This window comes from Hevea brasiliensis, chromosome 1, assembly GCF_030052815.1.
Source record: "Hevea brasiliensis isolate MT/VB/25A 57/8 chromosome 1, ASM3005281v1, whole genome shotgun sequence".
Classification (NCBI taxonomy): domain Eukaryota; kingdom Viridiplantae; phylum Streptophyta; class Magnoliopsida; order Malpighiales; family Euphorbiaceae; genus Hevea; species Hevea brasiliensis.
Window position 1 is genome coordinate 122,156,884 of NC_079493.1, and position 22,922 is coordinate 122,179,805.

Below are 22,922 nucleotides of genomic sequence, written 5' to 3' on the forward strand. Positions count from 1 at the left end.
CAAATGATATCTCTAGTGTTCATGAAATGACGATCATCTTTGCTGGCAAATTACACAGCTAACGACATTTGGAAGTCATGCATGATAGGGTAATAAATTATTTTAATTATTATTAAAAATTTATAATTTTAAATTATATTTTAATATACATTTTTTAATTATTAAATTTAAACTAATTACATTATTAGGTGTATTTCATCTGTTAATCAATAAAATTAATTATTTTTTAAACTTTTATAATAATTTAAAAATCACGAAAATCAAATAATCAACTATAAAATTCTGAATTAAATAATATATTTATAGTCTTCGTGTCCAAATTTGAGATGTCTCTTAAGATCACCTCTTTTTTACAAGTGAGTTGGTTTCATCTTTAGTTTTTTTCTTTTTTTTCTTCCTTGAAAGAAAATAAAAATTAAAATATTAGTTATGTTAGCTTTTCTTAGAAATAAATAAAAATACATTACAATTAATATACACCATTTTAAAAAACTAATATTTTCTAATGTGTATTTTATATTATTTATACTCATTATATTTATTTATAATTAAATTTTTTATATGTAATTTAAAAAATGTTTATATGTTAATTAATTAATAAATCTTAAAACTAATAGAAATTCAGAGCATGTGTAATAATGAAATAAAATTAAGAAAATTAAACTAATGATAAAAATAAAAATTATGCAAACATCTTAAAAAACTTTAATTATATTATAGTTACATTTATTTAAGTAAGCTCTTATTTATTAATAATATTTTTTATTTTATTTAAGTGGGATTTAAAATATCTATCTAAGTATAATACTTTCTGCTCTCAAGATTTTTTATTATTCATAAATTTTAAAAGATTTAAATTAATCTTGATAATAAAAATTTTATTTTTTTTCACTTTTTCTATTATAGGCAATTCTTTAATTTTTTAAAATTTTAGTTTGATTTTAAATATTTATTTTTTTAGTGAGTAGTGAAATTTAAAATAAATTAATGGCCAAAATTATAATATGTCAATTGATTAAAAAAGATACCAACAGTTAAAATTATGTCAGGTTAACTAGTCTAAATCAATTTTAACTACAGATTAAAAAAAATTTTAAAAATCATACTAAAATTGTTAAAAAAAAAAGAATTAACTATAATTATAAAAATTTTTTAAAGATTATTTTTTTAACATTAAATTTTTAAATTACATATTATTCTTTACTAGTAGCAAAATTATTTGAGTTAAGATTATTATCTATAAAGTAATTTTCAAAATAAGATTTATATTATGAGTAAGATTTTAATATGTTAATTATTATTTAATTTAAATTAAAAATATGTAAACATAATTTTATTAGTTCATAATTTCTCTTATTCATATTTAATTTATTTATTAATTATTAAAAAAAAAAAAACATAAAACGATCAGTAAAAAAGTTTGGTTAATAAAAGAAAGAAGTTGCACTGTAAATTTGTCAGTTTCTTGTACAAGATGATTCAAGGCCCAATTTGGTTGTCTTCCAAATAGCTTGAACCTGATATCCACCAGTTCCCCCCGATCCCTCCTAGTTCTCTTCATGTCTGACTGTTTAACTGGTGCTGTTTTCTTCTTATCTTGCTCACAGATGATTGACAGTAAGAAATAAAAATTAAAAGTTCAGCAAATGACTATAAAATGCGCAGTTGATGAAAACAATTAATGTTTCATATGTACAAACAGTTGAAATCATTTTATGTGGTTTTAAAACTCTGTTCTACTCTTTAAAAATAGAGGAGCCCATTGGTGACATCTAACATGATGCTCACGTTAGTTCATTACTCTCACGCATGGATATACTAAGCTTCCATATGTGTTCTTATTTAGTTTCAAGCCAACGGTACAACTCTTCTTGGGAATTATTGTTTGCATGATGTCTCTACACATGCATTTTTGCATTCCCTGGTATGCTTGTGGATCTCACTTGTGTGGGAAAGGCTGATCCAGAGAGTCTCATAAATGTTTCTACTGAAAGAATAACAGACTCGTAAGTCATGATGTATCATTTTCATTGAAAGCTAACAATTCTTTGGTTAGTTTTTAATTAAAATTAATATTGCAAAAGCTAGCATGTTTTTCCTGGTGATCTGCTACAAAAAGAGCGCCGATTACTTATGATAGTGGACCTATTTTGATCAATTAATTTAATTCCAAAAAGAAAGTGCACTGGAAAAGTAGGCCTGGAGCAATCCCAGTTGCAGCTTGAAGATGAAGAACTAATAACCTAGTATGTTGCATCTTGAAAACGAAGAGTAATCCCAGTTGCAGCTCCAAGATGGAGCAATCCCATTTTACATATTTTTATTTTTGTCAAATTATTAAAAACAATTTTTTTTTTAGTTTCTGATAAATTATTTTTTATTTCACATCAATACTTTGTCAATCGTGTACCTTAAAGTAAAAATAAGTAGAATCATACAGTGTGTTTTTGGTTCTCTAAATTATTACCCTATCAGCAATTAAGTCTAAAATTAATGGATTCATAATTGATTAATTGAATTATTTAATTTATTTTTTATTAGTTAATTGTTAAAAAATTTCAATAATGTGATTTATAATTTCATAATTATTATTAATAATAAATAGATATTAATTTTAAAACTTTAAAAAAGAAAAACTCAATTGATCTAATAAAAATAGCATATATATTACAATTATTAGAAAAAATAAAATTTTAGGGATATAATTTGTATATATTTATTCATTAATGTATCTACTTAATATATATTTTTTACTTATAATGTTATTTTCATTTTGGTAATTTTTTTCCTTGATGATATTTATATACATACATTATTTTCATAAATATATTTTTTTATCAATTAATATAATTTTTAATAATAGATAAATAAAAAATTAAATAAATCGAATTTAACATCCTTGAATGAAAAGTAAAGGCTAAAACTCTAGGATATGTAGAATCAATATTAATTTTTAAATTTAGAACAATCATAATTAGTTAATTAAAATGAACAAATATTTAAAAAAAAAACTCAATAGTTTTAAAAATAGAAAATTAAAATGCTAAACAAAGAAAATTTGAAAACTATGTTTATAATTTTAAAAAATTACCATAAGTGAAAAAAATTAGCCTTATCCTTTTACCCCCCTCTCTCTCTCTCTCTCTCTCTCTCTCTCTCTCTCTCTCTCTCTCTCTCTCTCTCTCTCTCTCTCTCTCTCTCTCTCTATATATATATATATATATATATATATCTCAAATGATACTAAAATTAAATTATTAGATGTACATTGTAAATAGCCTTTATGGTAATTAAATGAAAAAGAAAAAAAAAACAGATATACACATGGATAAGATAATAACTCTTTAATTCAATATATAGAATATTAAATTACCTTTTTTTTATATTTTTATTTCCATAATGGTTCTTTAAAATTAAATATTTTTTTAAATAAGGTAAATTGTATTTTTTATTCTAATTTTATCCTAAATTATTTTTTTTGGGAAATTACCAAAAAATTAATATTTATTTTTAACTAAATTATAATGTTTAATTGATCTATATCATAACTTTTATTTTGTTATATATATATATAATGAAACAAGTAATTATTAATTTTTTTAAAAAATTTAAATATCTTAAATTTAAATTTTAATCAAAATTAAATCAATAAAAAAATTAACAAAATAAATATTCAGAATTAAAACATTTAAAAAAAAAAAGAAAACCCAGCATACTAAGTTTTACCCTTAAAAAAAAAAGAATGGCAAATTGCTAGTTTACTCAACAATAATAATAATAATAATAATAATAATAATAATAATAATTTTATTATAAAAATAATAATAAATTTTAATGTAATTGCTCAATTTAAAAAAAAATATTTAGGAAAAAAAACTGCGAATTGGCTGCGCCAGTTAAAACCTAGAAAACAAAAATCCGAGAAGCGGAATTCTGTCAAAATTGAACTCAGGCGCCTGACTCGGTTTCGAGCGAAAATTTCCGATAAATTTTACAAAATCCACCGTAGCCTATTTACAACTGAGATTTACCTTCAAAAGAATTCAAAGCACACAAAATCTGTGTGGTCTTTCTTTCCTTTTCTGATAAGCTTTTCCCTCTCATGCGTGTATATATGCGTGCAGTCCATTAGATACCCAAATATCAAATAAGCTGTTTCGAAAGCTCAAATCTTTATGATTCAATGGAGTTTTCTCTCTCCTAGGTTTTTTTTTCCTTAGGTCCTGGTAGATTTGGCGAGTGAGTTTCCTCTTTCATAGGTGCAAGGGAGTAGTGGGAATTCACTCTCTCTTTCGTTTCTAGCTCTGTTATGTTGCAAAATCGATAATTGGGAATTTTGTTGTCTCTTAGAACTTGAGAATTGGGGTTAGATTTTGATTTTAGTGGTTTAGGGATTTGAGCTGATTCACAATGGCCTCCTATAGGCAATTTCCTCCACAATCCACATTCCCGCCGCCCCAACAACCACCACAACAGCAACAGCAGAGACCTAATCAGTATACTCAAAACTACTCTCAAATGGCTCCAACGCCAGCTGCTTCTTCCTCTACATTTCCCCAAAACTACCCCCAAATTCCTACTCAGCAGAATTTCTCGCAACATTATCCTCCTCGACGTGCCCAACACCCTGCCCCTCCACCACCACCTCACCAACAATATCCGTATCAGCCTCCCCCACCTCCCCCAGCACCAGAATCATCATATCCACCTCCACCTCCGCCACCAGCACCAGCCCAACAGCAACCACCACCTTCTATGTACTACCCACCATCACAATATTCTCAGTATGGTCATCAGCCATTGCAGCAGCCAATGCAGCCACCTCCTCCGCCCCCACCCCCTTCATCTCCTCCTCCTAGCTCTTCAATACCACCCCCGCCACCCCCCAGCTCCCCACCCCCACCTCCTCCTAAGGACAGCGGCACAGCAAGAGATAAAGTGGGGCCTGAGGAAAGGAGGCAACATGGGCATTCAAGTCACAGTGGTGTAGCCAAACAAAAGATGCAGAAGCCACCAGTTCCACCTGGGGGGAAGAAGGTGAATGGACCAACCGGGAGGGTGGAGACAGAGGAGGAGAGAAGGTTGAGGAAAAAGAAGGAGTTTGAGAAGCAAAGGCTAGAAGATAAGAATAGGCAGCAGTTGAAAGAATCTCAGAACACAATTCTGCAGAAGACCCAGATGTTATCTTCTCAGAAGGGGCATGGTTCCATTGTTGGATCCCGAATGGGGGATAGGAGGGCCACTCCATTACTGGGCGGGGAGAGGATTGAGAATAGGTTGAAGAAGCCAACAACATTCTTATGCAAATTGAAGTGAGTGTTTTGCCATTAAATCTGGGTTCAATTATATGAAAAGCATCTAAATAATTAATTCTTCTCTCTGTTTTTTTTCCCTTTCCTTGAAAATAACGGAAAACTTATCGCCAGTCGAACGTGTAGCTGCTTGCTTTAGTGGGTCAATTTTGGAGCATGGTAATTGATCAATGGCTCAGCTGACACTCTAACTAGTACTTTTTAACTCCTTTAATCACTAATGATAGTTTGATGCTGTAGATATAGGAGAATTAGGTCTAAATGCATACAGTTTTCACAATTTTGTTCATTTTCTTGAAATCAGGTATTTTCAGGTGTAGGAGTTAATTAAATAGATGATAGATCTTGAATTGATTTCTGTTGTTGTCCTTCTTAATGCTTCCATTGGATGGAACTAAATTCAGTAGGATGATTTGAAACTGCTGCTTATATGCGTTGGTTATGAATTGCCATAATTCCTGCAAAATACTTGTGTGTGTAAATGGGCATTCTGGAATTGGCTGGTCCTTTTTGAATCTTGAGTTCTTCTCTAATCATGTTTACCTTGAAAGAAAAACCCATATTATTCACTAATGCTTTTCTTGATTGTTCGATCTAGTTACTGGTTCTTGTTTTCCCCAATTTTAGTTTAGTTCTGCCAATGTGAACCATTGGACAGGCAAGTGATATTTTGATTTGAAATGGTATTCTTGCATCTATTAGAAAGTTATTTGCTTGCCTACTATTAATGCTGACACTATTTATACTTGTGTGCCTTTTGAAGATTCCGAAATGAACTTCCTGATCCAAGTGCACAACCAAAGCTCATGACCGTGAAGAGAGATAAAGATCGGTATGTACATGTAGCATGTAGGCTTTTGTGCATTCAATTAATACATGTTTGTTAGGAATCGAAAAACCAGCTTCGGGTTTGCAGTGCAGATGCACCTCTTCAACATTAGCGATTATTTGATAGTGCTTATATTGTCTTCTGATTATCAGAGGCATAAATCTAACCACATTGCATATAAACAATAAGGAAAGGAACTTGATTGACGCTTGTGTAATGAATCTGTGAAAAAAAGTTTACTGCTTGTTCATCAAATTGGACATATCAAATAGTTGAAACAAGCTGACCTCTGATAAATGGGGTTTTTTTTTTTTTTTATAAGAAATTGTGGAGAAGCTCATAGAATGTAGGATCACATCAGTGGATAAGCAAGGCAAATTGAACAATCAAGGCCATTAGTGATTTCTGCAATCTCTTATTTGGCAACTCCAAATAACTGATGATGTGGAAGCAAGTATAGGGACTGCTGGTTTTTGATGTATTAGCAATTATTTTGAACTTTTAGCTTCCACTGTAGCTTATACAGACAAATTTAATTTTTATTGAAGCTGATTCTGCAAGACTTTTGACATCAAGTTCTTTCAAATCAAGGGTTTGATGATCTATGTTCTCTGATACACTCAGACGTCATGCTCAAATTTCATTAGAAAACAATTATTATTAATCCCAGTATCTTTATTTGCAGATTTACAAAATACACAATCACATCATTGGAGAAAAATTATAAGCCCCAACTGTTTGTGGAGCCAGATCTTGGGATACCACTTGATCTGCTTGATCTCAGTCTCTACAAGTATCCTCGTGCTCTCTCTCTCTCTCTCTCTCTCTCTCTCCTCTCCCTTTTTTTGCTGACTTTCTTTGTCCCCTTTTCTTTTCTATTAGTCCACCTAGTGTTAGACCACCTCTTGCTCCAGAAGATGAGGAATTATTGCGTGATGATGATGAATCAGTTACCCCTGTAAAACGAGATGGCATTAGAAGAAAAGAACGACCCACTGATAAAGGTGTTTCTTGGCTGGTCAAAACTCAATACATATCTCCTTTAAGTATGGAATCGGCTAAACAGGTGGGATTTTAGTATACTTCTGTCACTTAATTGGCAAATTGCTGATAGAGATGTTGTACTCAAATGCTTTTGTATTTTGTAGTCTCTTACTGAAAAGCAAGCAAAAGAATTGCGAGAAATGAAAGTAGGCCGTAACCTTTTGGAGAACCTCAATAACAGGTCTGTGCTATTTCAATCAGCTTGTCTATAGAAAATGATGGATAGGAAAAATGGTGATTATACGTTTTGTTCTCTCTCTCTCTTTTTCTGAGAATATTAACTCCCTTTTCAGAGAGAGTCAAATCAAGGATATTGAAGCATCATTTGAAGCAAGCAAGTTGCGCCCTATCCATGCAACCAATAAAAATTTAAAGCCTGTTGAAATTCTACCATTGCTACCTGATTTTGATAGGTATGGGGTTGATGCTTTTATATTGCACCTCGTGAATTAATCAGTTCCTTGTAGTGTGTCATTTTCAGTGAACTTAAATGTGATGCTTGGAATGCATGGAACAAGTTTCTGAAAATTTAGGAGTTCCTGATGAAGGCATTGGCTGATGTCCTGCTAAATTATACAACTATTAAATAGCATATTGTATTGCATTTAGGTATTAAACTTTGATTGGATACTTTTTATGCTATTTTAACAGGTATAAAGATAAATTTGTCTCTGTGACATTTGATAATGCTCCTACGGCTGATTCAGAAACCTATAGCAAGTTGGATCAATCTGTTCGTGATGCCTGTGAATCACAGGTGAGTTAATTATAATTAGCAGGTGAATTGCACGTAAGCAACAAAAAAAGTACTCAAATCTGCAATATCTATGGAATTAAAATGGGTAATAGCAAACTTACTTGAAGGTTTGTTTATGTATTGATTAGGATTGCTATTTACATATTAAACAAGAATTTGCTGGACTAATTGAGAAGTGGCATGATTGTTTGTGTGTGATTCAGATAATTAAGTTTATTCTTGAACCTCTGCTTCTCATTGAACATATAATTTGTCATTACATTTTATTCTTTTTTAAAAGTTATTTTTGAGTCAAAATTATCCTTGTATTACTAATTTCAAGGCTGATACATTTTGTTTTAAGTGCAACGTTCATCATGTTTGGTTCCAGGCTGTTATGAAAGCTTGTGTGGCATCTAGCTCAGATCCAGCTAAACAGGAAAAATTTTTGGCATACATGGCCCCTAATCCTAATGAGGTGGATACTTTTGATCTAAAATTACAGATATCATTTATACTCGCCACCAATGCAGTTTTGAAGCATTACTTCTTTTGTTCAATAATTATCACTGGCTTATTTATTTTGTATCTATTATTGTAGCTATCGAAGGATGTCTATGATGAAAATGAGGATATCTCATATAACTGGGTTCGTGAGTACAACTGGGATGTAAGTGCCTCAAATTTTTTGGTGTTGCCTAGCAAGCCAGCGTTTTAACTTCCTAATGAAAGTTTTCTGATTTACTTGTTGAACAGGTACGAGGTGATGATGCTAATGACCCAACAACATTCCTTGTTTCATTTGATGAAAATGCAGCTCGCTATGTGGTAGGAACTTGACACCTCTTTTCTTTTTTGTTTTTTGTTACCAATCACATGCCTTGGATTAGCCAATATGACTTTCACTTCTTATCATCATGCAGCCTCTTCCCACAAAGATTAATTTAAGAAAGAAGCGAGCCAGTGAGGGAAGATCTGCTGATGAGGTAGAGCATTTTCTACCACCATCAACAGTAACAGTGAGGAACAGGTCAACTGCTGCTGCAATAGAAATCAGAGATACAGGGGTATGGGCATTTAGCGTGTGAAGCTCATATTATTAATCTGCGTTGGATATTCTGCCTTGATGCCTTTGACGTGGTTATACTTTCAGGTTAATTCAAATTCAAGGGGTAATATCCTGAATTCAAGGATGGGAATGTCAGATGATGATGATGGCCTTGGTAGAATGCGTAGGATTGATCGAGGCAAGGATATTGACCATTCAAGTGGAGCTGAAGATGACTTTTCTGAATAATTGGTCCTAATGCAAATGCTGCAACTAGAAAGTTTTCAAGGTTGAAAACAGTTGGTATTGCAGGTGACTTGTAGAATGTACATGCCAACCATCCGAAATATACATGTTTTCATGATGTAGCTGGTTTTAGTAGAAACAGGTTTTTTTCAATACCATAAGCGGCAGAAAGAATGAAGGTGTAAAGAAGTTCATCAAGGCCTGATGTTTTGATGTACTGTAAACATCTTAAGTTAATCTATAGAACAGTTAAATATTTCTTTTCGTCCTCAACTTTTGTTGTATTTTTCACATTTTTTTGTTTCATAAGACGTGTGGCGTAAACTTCCATCCATGGTTCTTTTCGCGCCTCATCCTATGTCATGCCATGCTCATGGCCCTTTCTTTCACTCTGTTCTACTTTTTTCGGTTTTTGTTAGATACTTGGGATGGAGTTTGATGGTATGGTAATTCTACATGCTCGATCTACTTTACCCAGAATTGCCAAATGGAAGCTTTGGTTACAATCTCCAAACTTACGATCATGTTATTCCTAAATCAACCTTTGTTTTTGCAAATTTGGTTGCTAGAGCATCCCGTGCTACCATTCCAAGCGGGCAGTCATCCAAAAATACTTGATAACCTTGTAAGAGGAAAACCAAAGTTGTCTGTATAAAATATTTACTGTGGAGACATGGAAAGGAAAAACATAATCATGCCACCAGATTAGTCTTTCAGACCCAACCTGAGAATGCTTGTGCTCTTCACAAATGAGGACTTCTTGATGCAATTGACGCCTTATTTTGACGATTAACAGAAATCTATGTCAATGAATCTGTGGGTTATATCATTTCAGGCTACAGCAATAAAGATCTAAAGCACTGACCATGCTTGCCGGCACCTAACAGCTTCTTGACGAACAGCCTTCTTTGGATCATCAAATGCTTTAGACAATGCTTGTAATACCTGAAAATGAATACAATTCAGAAATGCAGAGTGAGGTAAAGAAAAGTAGCATCATGTCAGGCAGAAGACTGCTAAATTGCTGTATTGATGATGTCAAAACTATCAACTCTCTCCCAGTGGCCTATGGGCTTCACCATCAAGTGGCAAATCCAAGTTCAATCCTCAGAGAAATTGGGGAGTTTGTCCCAAAGGACGGCTAAGGATCGTCCAAGAAATTGGGGAGTTTGTCCCAAAGGACGGCTAAGGATCGTCCAAGAAATTGGGGAGTTTGTCCAGTAGGACGGCTGAGGATGAGTTATCAATCATATCCTTTTCCCCTTTCCAGATAATGCGAAAAAAAAAAAAAAAAAGGCCACCACCCTACTAAAGTGTTAACCAACATCATGGTTCAACTAACCTGGACTCTCAAAGGGTAAATCCTTGTGTGAGGCAGCTCTGACATGGCAACAAGACATTGAATTGCTATTTCTCGGACATTAGAAACTTATATGTGAATGGTCACAAGTAAACATCGGATCTATAAGCGGACAGCTGGGTAGGAAGTAAATGTGTGGAGCAGAAGTTGAAAGTTATACTCTGGCCACTTGAATTTTAAATAAAATCACCTCAAATCAAATAACAAAAATCTGATATTTACAAAGTAAAATAGCATTTACAAGAATGAAAAATATGAACTAGCTTCAAATTGTTAATTCACATAAAGAGTACAACAGAAAAAATTGAATTTTTTCATCAAGGAGAGATTTATTACCATCGTACAAGGTATGCAACAAGTTCAATTAGGCATTTAATGATAACATGAGCATTCTCTATGACAGCTTTTCCTGCATGCACAAGTAGACAATAGAACATACATCACTAATGCAAGTGGAGAGTCACAATGACATAAAGCATAATCTACGCAAAATAAAGAAATTTCATTTTCCATAACTTGGGATAACAAGCTAAATTTATATAGATATACCATGGAAGAAAAAAAAAAGAATAATCAGCAATAACAGAAGATACTGCATAAAGCTTACAAAAAAAGCTAGAGAAGAATTAAGAATGCTTACAAACTAGGGAGCTTAATGCACTTGCTGGGAAAAAATAAATCCCTCCCTCGAACAGAGTACATTTGGAAGCCTAGAAGCGACTAATAACCAGATAATTCCTGCCGGTAAAAATAACTATTGAAAAGCAAGCCTCATGATCTGGAAATTCTAGATTAAGGCTAATTAACAAGTAGAATAAAGCCAATGCATGACAACATTAATATAAAAGGATTTTACAAGAGTTAAGGCCAACTAATGGCCTGGCATTTTAAAAAATCTCTTGCTCAGGATTTTCAGCAGTGCATTTGGTTTCCTCTTTTCCTTGTTCCACATAGCAGTATCTACCCAGGAAAGAAATAGAGATGGATGTAAGATGCGTCAATCCTCCAATGGAAGGCAGCCAAGGAACAAAGTAATATCAACAAGATTAGTTCCATTCACCAAGACCTCTAGTTAAATACACCTGAGTACTTATACAAATTTCAACAGCCAAAGAGTTTTCTGGTATTCTATAATCATGTTGTATAGATATCAATTTTAAATCCAAACCTCTACAGATATCTGTTCGAAAATGCCTCATCTGCTACGAACAAGAAGTTAAAAGAAGATAACGTTTATCTACAATAAAATTAAAAAGCTGTTTTGTTTTTGATATTTATGTTTTGTTTTTGAATTTCGAATTTATAATATTTAAAAGGTAGGATTGAGGCAAGGAAGCTCATAGGCTCATAGGAAGCTCTTGTCATTCAATTTGCATATGAAGAAAAACATAAAATTAAGCCAACATATGCCAGAGCAGAACAAAGACTTCTTCAGAAAAAAACAACAAAGCCAAGCAAATAAAACAAAATCAAGACAAGCTAGGAGGAGAACAAGAAGTTAAGACATCAACATAAGTGGATAATTCTTTCATAATAACCATGATGTGACAGCTCTAATCTTCCAAATAAATAAGGCTGTGATTAATGTCAAAACAGAATTTCAGAAATACCCAATCCCCACTAGATGGACCCTGAACCCAATGCTGTCCATGTAAAAACCTTCAATAATGTAAACAGCAGGCAATTTGGCATTAAGGTACTAAATTTCAAATATGGAACTTCCTGAGTATATATTTTTCACTTCACATTTTTTTAATCAACACCTCATGCCCTAATTAATATTGATAGTTTTTGTCATCAACTAAACTTGCTCCTCTAAACTTCCTTCAGCATAGATCCAAGAAAAAATGAATCTTTTTTAGATATATCTCAAACTGAGGAAAGGCTCTCCCATTTTTTTATTATGCCCCCTTCCACAACGAAACAAAAATAACCTCCTTGCTTGGAAGAACTAAATACCATGTAAGAAAAAAAATAGAAAAACTATTATCTTAAGCTCAAATGATATAGGCACAACGCAAGAAGGTAACCCACCAAGATGATCCCCTCCATATATTCATAAAATCTATTCTCTGTTCTCCAATTTCTAGCACTCAAATGATCAACAGTTAGGATTTTGTACTGCGAGACAAGGACATGCAGCTTCAAAACAAACATTTGCTTTCAAGCTTCCTTCAGAAAACAGCAGTTAATCCAGACCACAAGGATCTTGAAGAAATGCTTCAAGTTAAACATTAAAATTAAGTAGGAAGAAGAATTTACGCCAATGGAACAATTTAAACAAAAATCATTCAACTGAATTTGAGTAAAAAAGAAAATGCCAGACTCAAAAGACAGACTACTATTTCTCCATTAAGACTATTTTAAACATAATGTGTATTTTCACACAAATTATCTAATGGAAATCCCGGCTCAGCAGTCAAACATGTTCTTGTAATAATAAAATTATATTACTAAAATATGACATTCAATATTGTCCTGAAACATGAGTAAAATGAAGCAAATAGAAACACAGCTGAAGAAACAAAGAAAGTAGATGATAAACACTAGGCAGACGTAGAACACGATTACAGGGGAAAAAAAATCCATATACAGCTTTGCAGACATAGATTGTGCTGCTGAATAACAAAGCCAGAATCACCAGTCGCTCTGTGAAGAATGTTATCAAGATAAGTATAGTTGCATTGTCTAGTGGCTTTGATGAAAGATGGTTCAGAGCTTCTCCAAGAAGAAGGATGCCTAAGAAGGAAACCATTGAAAGAGATTATGGGTTTCTTTTTTTTCCCAAAAACATTAGTCATTAGAATCTCAAATGAAATAGCTGAATTAATTTAACCATGACAAAAAAAAAAAAATGCTGTCAAAAGTTTACCATGTTCCAAAAGGAAGATGCTACAATGCAACTATCTATCAGTAATGTCTGTTATAACAAGTTGAAGAGAGAATTGCTCGCTGACAAGTTTTTATTTTAATTCATTTATAACACCAATCAGCATCCAAGTTACACACTTCAAGGTAAGAAAAGGTACTTCTTGCACGTAGTATGTTGTCCGTTATAGTAAAATACATCTCTATTTCCTTAACCTATGTTTTCAAAAAGAGGTAAGTATAATACAGTGACTGGCCAGTTTAAGCACAATGATTTATGATAAGTAGCGAAGTATACCAATGATCCTATAGTTACTGCACCATTCTTCAAGAGGGAAACAATTGCATCCAAACTTTCAGCCTGCAGTTAACAAATGAATTTAGTATTAACAGAAACTAGTCTAAAATTATCAATATATCATGTTAAATACCATTGCATACAATATGCAAAAGCTTTTGATTTTTTTCTAAAAGATAATTAGATAATGTAGTAACATTGAACTCTCAATTCAACAAAAGCTACCCACCTTGAGCTAATAAGACTCAGTAATTACAAGACGAATAACAAAACCACAATCAACCACTAGCAAACACTGAACAGGAAGTAAATGTGCGTTTTTAAGAATAAACACTAGCTTTCCCTTAGAAAAGGAAAAAATTGAAGCAGCATCTACTCTTAAATGACAATATATATATATATATATATATTGAACGATTTCGACCCAAGAACAATTCTTTAAGAAACCAATTAGGGAACTGGAAAAGCTGATTAAAATTCAAAATTAAAGAACTAACGCAAATAAGAGAAGAATGAGACTTGAACCCGATGAGTTAGAAAGCAGGACGAGTGAATTACAATTCAATAAGCTGAGTCAGCTGACTCGGGTCTGCCATTCTTTGTAAAGACTTAAGACAGAGGCCTTAGGGCTCAAGGAGTTTCCGGAGACAGAGACAAAAGATGAGATTTAACGGTTAAAGTGAATTTGAAGCTCCTTAGCTTTTGACTATGGCTGACTGTTGGTCTGTTACTGTATTTTTCTATTTTTAGTCACTAAGTTTTCAGTTATTTTACTTTGACTCTTTAGATAAATATTTCATTTTGTGGTAGCGTTTATAATTATCTATACTATATATATACAAATATAGAAAGAAAAAAAAATATAGACTTTGTTAAAAATATCTTTCATTTTTTAATTTAATTAAAATTATATTTTTATTATTTAAATTAATTTTAATGTTTAGAGTGGAGAAAGCGAATCCATATAGCCGACCTCAAATCATTGGGATAAAGGCTTAGTTAAGTTGAGTTGAGTTTATATAATTTTAAAACTCTTAATTTTATTATTCATATAAATTTAAAATTCTTAATCTTATTCATACTTAAAAAGTAATTAGTTATATAACACTATAAAAAGTAATTCATATTTATAAAAAGTAATTAATTAAATAAAAAATTAATAATAAAAAAATAAAAAATAAATCAATCTATAATATATATAACACTATAAAAATTAATTAATATCAATAATATAAATTAAAAATATAAACTAAAATTTAATCCTATTCTAAAAATATTTTCACTAATATTATTCCATTTTTAATTTACGTTACAAACATATTATGGATTAAGAAGTAACTAGGATTATAATCATATTAATATAATCTTATTATGAGTTTACATTATATCATAATTTATTAGATTTATTTATTTTTTTTAATAATGTTTCATCTAAAATTATTTTGATATAATTAATTTATAACTTAATATATAATTTTAATATTATTTTATTATTAAAAATATAAATAATTTAAACTTTAAATATGAAATATCTATTTTATATTAAAAATAATTTTTCAAAACATAATAAAAAGCGAGTTCATCACAACAGTACTTTGGAAATTGAATTACAATAATATGTATAATAAGTTTCTTCTATGTTTTCCTTTTTTTTTTTCAATTTATATTTCAAAATTATATAAAAGCTATATCAATAAAATGTATTCTACTACCTTGTATCCACTAGCCAAACCCAACAAGGCTATTTATTTATTATTTTTTTTAATTTATTTTTTAAAAATATATTTTATGTAGTTTTTTACTTTAGTCTGATTATTATTAGTTAATTTAATTTTTAGTTTTTTTCATTTGAATATTATCTTATATATATTATTTTATGAAGCACCTTGCTTTATACTAATAATTGACACAATTTTATATGGCATTCAATTTTTTTTTATTTAAATTTATATACAAATTTTGTACCATCTATCAATAGTTAAACGATGCATTCTACTTTCTCACAAATTGTAGGCTTAGTTTTAATAGTTATAAAACAAATCTAAATCTATTGAGATATTTTGATATTTTCTAAAGATCTTTATTATCATGTTTCTTGAGAGTGTAAATTTATATGTTGCTAGAAAATCTTAATTAGTATATTGATAAATAATTGCTTGATTTACTATAAAAAAAATAATTCATGAGATTTTAATTTTTATGGGTTTACAAAGTATAAGATTTTTTTTAGAATAGTAAAGTATAGAATTTTTTTTAGAATAATTTAAGTGTGAATTAATTATAATTTATTAATATTCTTACATGCATTATATATTTTTTATTTTTAATTTATTATTCAATTTTAATTAAAATGTTAATTTTGATTATAAAGTTATAAAAAATAAAAAAAAGAAAGACAAAAAAAAAACAATTTTAGAATATATATATATATATATATATATATATATATATATATATATATATATATGAAGGCATTTGCAAGAGTTTGCCATGTGGCATTCTCCTTCATAGTATTGTCACATGGCAACTACATAGCGTTCTACTTCATTATGTTGTCACGTAATATTCTCTATTATATGTAAGTTATAAATTATTTAATAGTTATCCTATTAATATCATAATACGTAGCCATTATTATATATATATATATATATATATATATATATATATATATATATATATATATATTTATATATATATTTATTAAAAAGTTTAAGAAATAAAAATAATAAAAATAAAATTTAAAATAATTAATAAAAATTTAAAATATTACATTATTTTTATATTAAAATTAAAAAAAATATATATACAAAATAAAATTATTAACAGTCACTTGCATTAGCATAGGTAATTTCCTAATAATATAGTATTTTACTGCTGCTATCTATTGCACAATCTTCTTGTAATTATGTATTATGTTAAACATTTTATCTTAAATTACTATGATGATTTATAGTCATAAATCCAACTCATTAATTTTAAAATAATATATATAATGAATTATTATTATTATTATTATGCATAAATATAAATAATAATATATTAATAGGATAAATATATAATTTAATTTAATATTTATAGATTCTAAGTTTGCAAGTATTTTTTTAATAAAATTTTATTCCTCTCATTTTTCTTAAACTCTTAAAAGGACAATATTTGATTTAAAATTATATAAAAATTTAGTAATACAAGTGTTAAAGAAATGCATATTTAAGTAATTAACATAAAGTTTACACATAATTTCATAATAATTATTCATTTAAAATTACCTACATATTTAAATTACATTATATTTAATTTCAGTAATTAAAATAATAAATAAATATAAAAATTAAGACTATAAAAATCAATTACATAAAATTTTATATATATGAGCATTATTTATTTATAATATTGCTTTTTTTATTATAAATTCACTCTTAAATAATGTGAATGATTCTTTAAAAAAAAAAATAATGTGAATGATGTGTTTTAGAGTTAACTTTTTATAGAAATTACATAAGAGAATGTATGAACTGCTAAATTAAGTTTACTTTCTATACTTGCAAAATTTTATAGCCCTTTTATTATATATTAATATTGATACTACTTCTACTGCTATTTACATAATACAACACCTAATGAAGGGAAAAAAATTATTTTGTTATTTTAATATTTTAAAAATTAAAATTTATTAAATTTAATTTTAAATTATTTTTAATATTCTCTAATTAATATATTTAAAAAAATATTTTTCTCAATACAATTTCAACAATAATATCAAATAAACTTATAATCATACACATAAAGAAAAACAATTATGTATATGCAATATGTGAATGTTTTCATAACAATACATCAACTAATTAACTAAACCGGATATTTTCCGATTAAATTACATTTATAAATTCAAAGTTAACTGAACAATAATTAAATAAAAAATTTCTCAATTTCATAATTAAATAAACCACATGAAATAGTAAAAAAGTGTAAAAAAATTATGTTTATAGCCATCATGCTATTGCCTGATCTGTTCCTATTGCAGTCCTACCATAAGACCCTTAAATACAACTTAAATTGGTGTCAAAAGATGAGCAAATCTAAAGGCAAAGCATGAGGAAGACAAAGCTTCAAAGCTTGTGGAGAAAGCATGGACGAAAACAAAAGAAAACCAACAGGGCAAAACAGGGGAAAAACAAAAAAGAAAACCAACAGGGCAAAACAGGGGAAAAACAAAAAAGAAAACCAACAGGGCAAAACAGGGCAAAAACAAACGGCACCATTTTCACATTTTCAGTGACTAGCGCAAGCAGAAATGAAAACCAAGCAGCACCAAAACTAATAGGCCCTCCCTCAACAATCTTCCGTGCATTTTTAATGGAAGTCATGGACTTAAACCTTACAACTAATACTTTCATCAAAGTACCAATCACTTGAAACAAAGTTGAACCAGGCAATATTAAAAAACTAGCATTCTAACATAAAACTTCTTGAAGAAAATTTTATTTTATGTTTTCTTTCTCTTCTCTTCATTCAACAAGAAACAAAAATTTTATGCCATTAACTGTTAATTAATACCCAACAACCAAAACTTTAATCAGAGTACAAATGCGCTGAAACAAACTTGAACCGGCCAATGTTAAAATATCAGTGCATTTGTTTTTTTTTTTTTTATATATATTTTTAACACCTGAGCAAAATGTTCAATGAAACCTGTACCATTTCTGGCAATAACAGGAGCACTGCCTTTCTCTAAACTTAAATATCTGAGCTTCTTTTCTATTCATGGTTTGGCACAAACTCATTTGTTTTTTTGACCACCTAAGCAAAATGTTCAACAGCATTTTCACTGCCACTTGCAATAATAGGTTATCTTTCTTCAAACTTAAATATCTGAGTTTCTTTTCTATTCATGGTTTGCCACTAATTCATTTTAACAGCAGAGCAAAATCAACTTCTAAAAAAGAATTAAATTTCAAGAATCAAATATGAGTAGTTGGGCATGTTATTATTGACCACACAAAAGTTATAAAATAATACATAAAGCATTAAAATTTATTAAAGACACAATAAAAGCAAAGATTGTGGCCAGCAACACTATGAAAAATTAGTGTTAAAAATCCAGCACACGTTAAAAACCACTAATAATGACATCAACTGCCAAAAAAAGGAAGGGAAAAAGCCAAAATTAGCACCAATATACTGGGAAAAAAACAATGGCATCCAAAACAGAAACAAGTCAAGGTTAAAAAAAAATAAATAAATAAATTACCAAACATAGCCTTAAAGATTTTAAATCCAAATGTGAGTGAATAGTGTAAGGAAAATGGGAAACAGTGTTAAACTATAGTCAAAATATGCTAAAAAGTCTTTTAGGCTAAATTTAGGAGAGGAAGGGGAAATGGAAAGAAGGGAAAATAGAAGGAAAATGAAGGATGGGATATAGTACAAGTTCATTTTCCTTCCATTTTCACTCCTCCATTTTGCTCCAAGCCTCAAATGTAACCTAAATCTAAACCAAAGTGAAACTAAAGATGTTAAAAAACCTTTAACCAAGAAAAAAATATGGTGAGAAGATGTTAAAAAAAAAAAAAAAACCAACAATGTCCTCAAGCCATATACGGCTAAAGGTTATTAAATCTAAATAAAAGTAAAATTAAAGATGTTAAGAAGTTTAAAATCATAATCCAAATATGGTTCAAAGATGTCAAAATTCATATAAAAAATAAAACTAGAGATGTTTAAAAAGTCTGCGCCCTAATTCAAATACGGTTAAGGATCAATTTGGGGGAAGGAAAATTGGAGAAAAATGGAGTGTGAGACTTACATGATAGCTTCTTTTAATACGGATACCATTTCTCATTTTCCATCCATTTTTACTTTCCATTAATTTTCCTACCTCCCCTAAATAGAGCCTTAATATCATTAAAAGATGTGAAAATCCAATAAAAGTAAAACCAAAGTTGTTAAGAAGTCTTAAACTACCCCAAAAAGGATTAGAAGATGTGAAATCCTTAATAAATGTATAATATAAACAAGTAAAAACCCTTAAAACAATAATTCAAATATTACAAAAAGATCTTAAATATAAATAAAAGCAAAACTAAATATGTTAAGAAGTCTATAAAAAAATGTTAAAATACAAATAGGAGCAAAACCAAATACATTAAAAAGTATTAAAAATATGATTGAAAGCCTCTAAATCTAAATATAGGCCAAAAAAAAAAGATGTTCAAAAGTCTTCAGCCATGCTAAAAAGTCTTGATGGCTAAATTTCGGAGAGGGAAGGAGATGGAAAGAAGGGAAAATCGAAGGAAAATTAATGAAACATGGGATGCACAAGTTCATTTTCCTCCCATTTTTTTCCTCCAAACCTAAATGTAACCTTAATTTAAAACAAAGTGGAACTACAGATGTTAAAAAGTCGTAAACCAAGAAAAAAATAAGGTGAGAAGATGTTAAATCCAAATAAAAGTAAAATCAATGATGTTGAAAAATCTTAACCCATAAGCCACATATATCGCTTAAATCTTAATAAAAGTAAAATTAAACATGTTAAAAAGTTTAAAATCATCAACCAAACATGGTAAAAAAATGTCAAAATCCATATAAAAATAAAGGAAAAGATGTTAAAAAGTCTTAGTCCTAATCCAAATATGGTTTAAGGATTAGTTTGGGAGAATGAAAAGGAGAGGAAGGAAAATTAAGAGGAAAATGGAATGGTTGACTCACGTGTTACCTTGTGATATGGACATATGGATACCATTTCCCATTTTCCATCCATTTTCACTCTACCTGCATTTTCCTACCTCTCCCAAACAGAGTCCTAATATCATTAAAAGATGTGAAAAATCGAATAACAGTAAAACTAAAGTTCTTAAAAAGCCTTAAATTATCCCAAAAAGGATTAGAAGATGTAAAATACTTAATAAATGTAAAATTTGAATATGCAAAAAAGCTTTAGAACCATAATTCAAATATTATACAAAGATTTTAAATACAAATAAAAGCAAAACTGAAAATGTTAAAAGTTCTCAAAATCCAAATATGGTTGAAAGCCTTTAATTTAAATATAATTAAAAATAAAAAATGTAAAGATTTATTCAACCAACCATAATCCACAAATGAGTAAAAATATTATTTCCAAAAAGTAAAAATAAAGATGTTTAAAAAGTTTTAAAATATAATCCAAATGTGCTCAAGGCTCTTTTTAGGGGAGAGAGAGAGAGAGAGAGAGAGAGAGAGAGAGAGAGAGAGAGAAGAAAATGATGGAAGGGAAAATAGGACAACAGAACATGGGACCCATGACTTTGTTTCTTATCATATAGATCTTATTAATCATTTTCTTTCCATTCACTTCCCCTTTTCCAATGTCCTCCACTTCCTAAACATAGCATTAAAGATTTTGAATCCAAATAAAGGTCAACAGAATGAGGAAAATGGCAAACATTGTTAAACCATAATTAAAATACAATAAAAAGTCTTTAGGGCTAAATTTCAGAGAGGAGGAAAATTGAAAGAAGGGAAAATATAAGGAAAACAAAACATGGGATAAACAAGTTCATTTTCTCCAGTTTTCACTCTCCCCCATTTTACTACATGCCCTAAATGTAACGTAATTTTAAATAAAAATAAGACTAAAGATGTTAAAAGGTCTTAAACAAAGAAAAAAAATGTGGTGAGAAGATATTAAATCCAAATAAAAGTAAAATTAAAGATGTTAAAAAGTTTAAAATAGTCATTCAAAAATGGCTAAAAGATGTAGAATCCATATAAAAATACAGCTAAAGATGTTAAAAAGTCCCAACCCTAGGCTCAGTTTGGGAGAAGGAAAATGGGGGAAGCAAGCTGGGAAGTAGTAGGGATGTGTCTTGCAAAAATACAAAGAAAGAAGCCTGAAGAGAATGATATAGAGCTTCACCATTAGGACATGACTCTAGCAAAACATTTAGGCCTATTTACTTCTGTAAAGATTTGAAACATGTTCAACCAGAAAAAAGTCCCTAATTCAAGAAGTGTATATATCACTTCTTTCTTAATGCAATGTGCTTAGTATCTAGCTTACACAAAATTTCCTACAGGTTTGAGCCATTTCCTAAAAGTAACCTTCTAAAACCTACGTAAAGAAACTTCATACATTTGTCCACCATAATAATAAACTTAGTAGCCTAGGGTCTAATCATAGATATGAGTATGACCTATTATCCTAAAAAAATTGCTTGAAGCAAATAAAAAAAAAAAGATATTCCACAAGTGCTTACCATTCCTCATTAAACGTAATATGTTATTTCCTACTGGCAGAGTCAGAATCATTAGGCTTGCTTTTAGAAATGCCATCCCCTTCACTCTTTTTAGATGTCTGCACTCAAAATAATTATGATTGCCTTTGCGGTTTTGCCCTAGAAGAAAGCAGACGAAGGGAGTATGATCCGAATAGAAAAGAGACCAAACAAATACTAGAAATTTATAGGCATCAGTATTTTTTTTTTTTCAAATTTATTATGATCTAAGTGATAATATAAATTAGAGAACCAAGTAAGATAATATAAATTAGAGAAACAAGTAAGAATGGCACCTTATCCTTGTCTGAGGATTCATCAGAAGCATCACTTGATTCTCAAACGCTGTCTTTCTTTCTCTACTTTATGTGCATCAAGTGAAAACAAAATCAAAATTTATCATGATCCAACTGATAATATAAATTAAAGAAACAAGCAAGAATGGCACCTGTGACTGTGAGTCTATAGCCATCACCAATAATCAACACCACCAGCCTTAAGAATTCCCGACTGAATCTTTGTAGCTCTCCAGAGACCTCGAGCTCGACTGATTCAACCATCTACACCGGCGGTTGTTTCCAAAAAGGTCTAATTCAACCAATAAATCGTATTCATCGGTGATTGAACCACCTTCACCCAATGTCTCTTCTAGGGGAAGAATGAGATCAAAGAAAGATCGGAACCAGAGACTAGAAATCGAGACTGAGAGTAAATGTAAGAACTAGAAAACAAAAAGAAAAGTGATCCTTCACGAGAGAGCACATTGCAAAGAACTCAAAAGATGTATAGCAAATACAATCGTTGTTAGGAAAGAGTGGGAAAGAAGCATCTATAGGCACGCTCTGAGGCGGTGGAACGTATCTAGCTCGCCACGCTCCGGCTCGGCGCCAATTAAAATGAAAATATTTTATTCAGATTCTCTA

General features: G+C 29.9%; 2 protein-coding genes across 30 annotated transcripts; one reads left to right on the plus strand and one right to left on the minus strand.

Annotated features, from left to right (window-relative positions):
- Positions 1 to 3,881: 3,881 nt before the first annotated feature.
- Positions 3,882 to 9,471, plus strand: LOC110638878 (protein PAF1 homolog). The gene is made up of 12 exons (XM_021789595.2): positions 3,882 to 5,312; positions 6,076 to 6,144; positions 6,827 to 6,934; positions 7,024 to 7,207; positions 7,290 to 7,366; positions 7,479 to 7,598; positions 7,837 to 7,942; positions 8,313 to 8,399; positions 8,523 to 8,591; positions 8,678 to 8,749; positions 8,845 to 8,988; positions 9,075 to 9,471. The coding sequence occupies exons 1-12, from the start codon at positions 4,411 to 4,413 to the stop codon at positions 9,216 to 9,218; spliced, it is 2,082 nt and encodes a 693-aa protein (XP_021645287.2). The 5' UTR covers positions 3,882 to 4,410; the 3' UTR covers positions 9,219 to 9,471.
- Positions 9,390 to 22,922, minus strand: LOC110638879 (uncharacterized). 29 transcript variants are annotated; one of them, XR_009150102.1, is made up of 10 exons: positions 22,448 to 22,914; positions 22,296 to 22,358; positions 21,982 to 22,119; positions 13,742 to 13,804; positions 12,610 to 13,314; positions 11,216 to 11,535; positions 10,912 to 10,984; positions 10,558 to 10,743; positions 10,081 to 10,160; positions 9,390 to 9,837 (listed from the first exon to the last, which is right to left on the minus strand). XR_009150102.1 is itself a non-coding variant. In XM_021789596.2 (7 exons), exons 2-7 carry the CDS (start codon positions 22,325 to 22,327, stop codon positions 9,796 to 9,798), a joined length of 402 nt encoding a protein of 133 aa, XP_021645288.2. In that variant the 5' UTR covers positions 22,328 to 22,358; positions 22,448 to 22,922; the 3' UTR covers positions 9,390 to 9,795. The 29 variants fall into 29 exon arrangements, 6 of the variants coding, with proteins under 6 accessions (XP_021645288.2, XP_021645289.2, XP_058006219.1 ...); XR_009150094.1 differs by having other exon boundaries at positions 9,940 to 10,160; XR_009150095.1 differs by having other exon boundaries at positions 9,390 to 9,862; positions 9,940 to 10,160.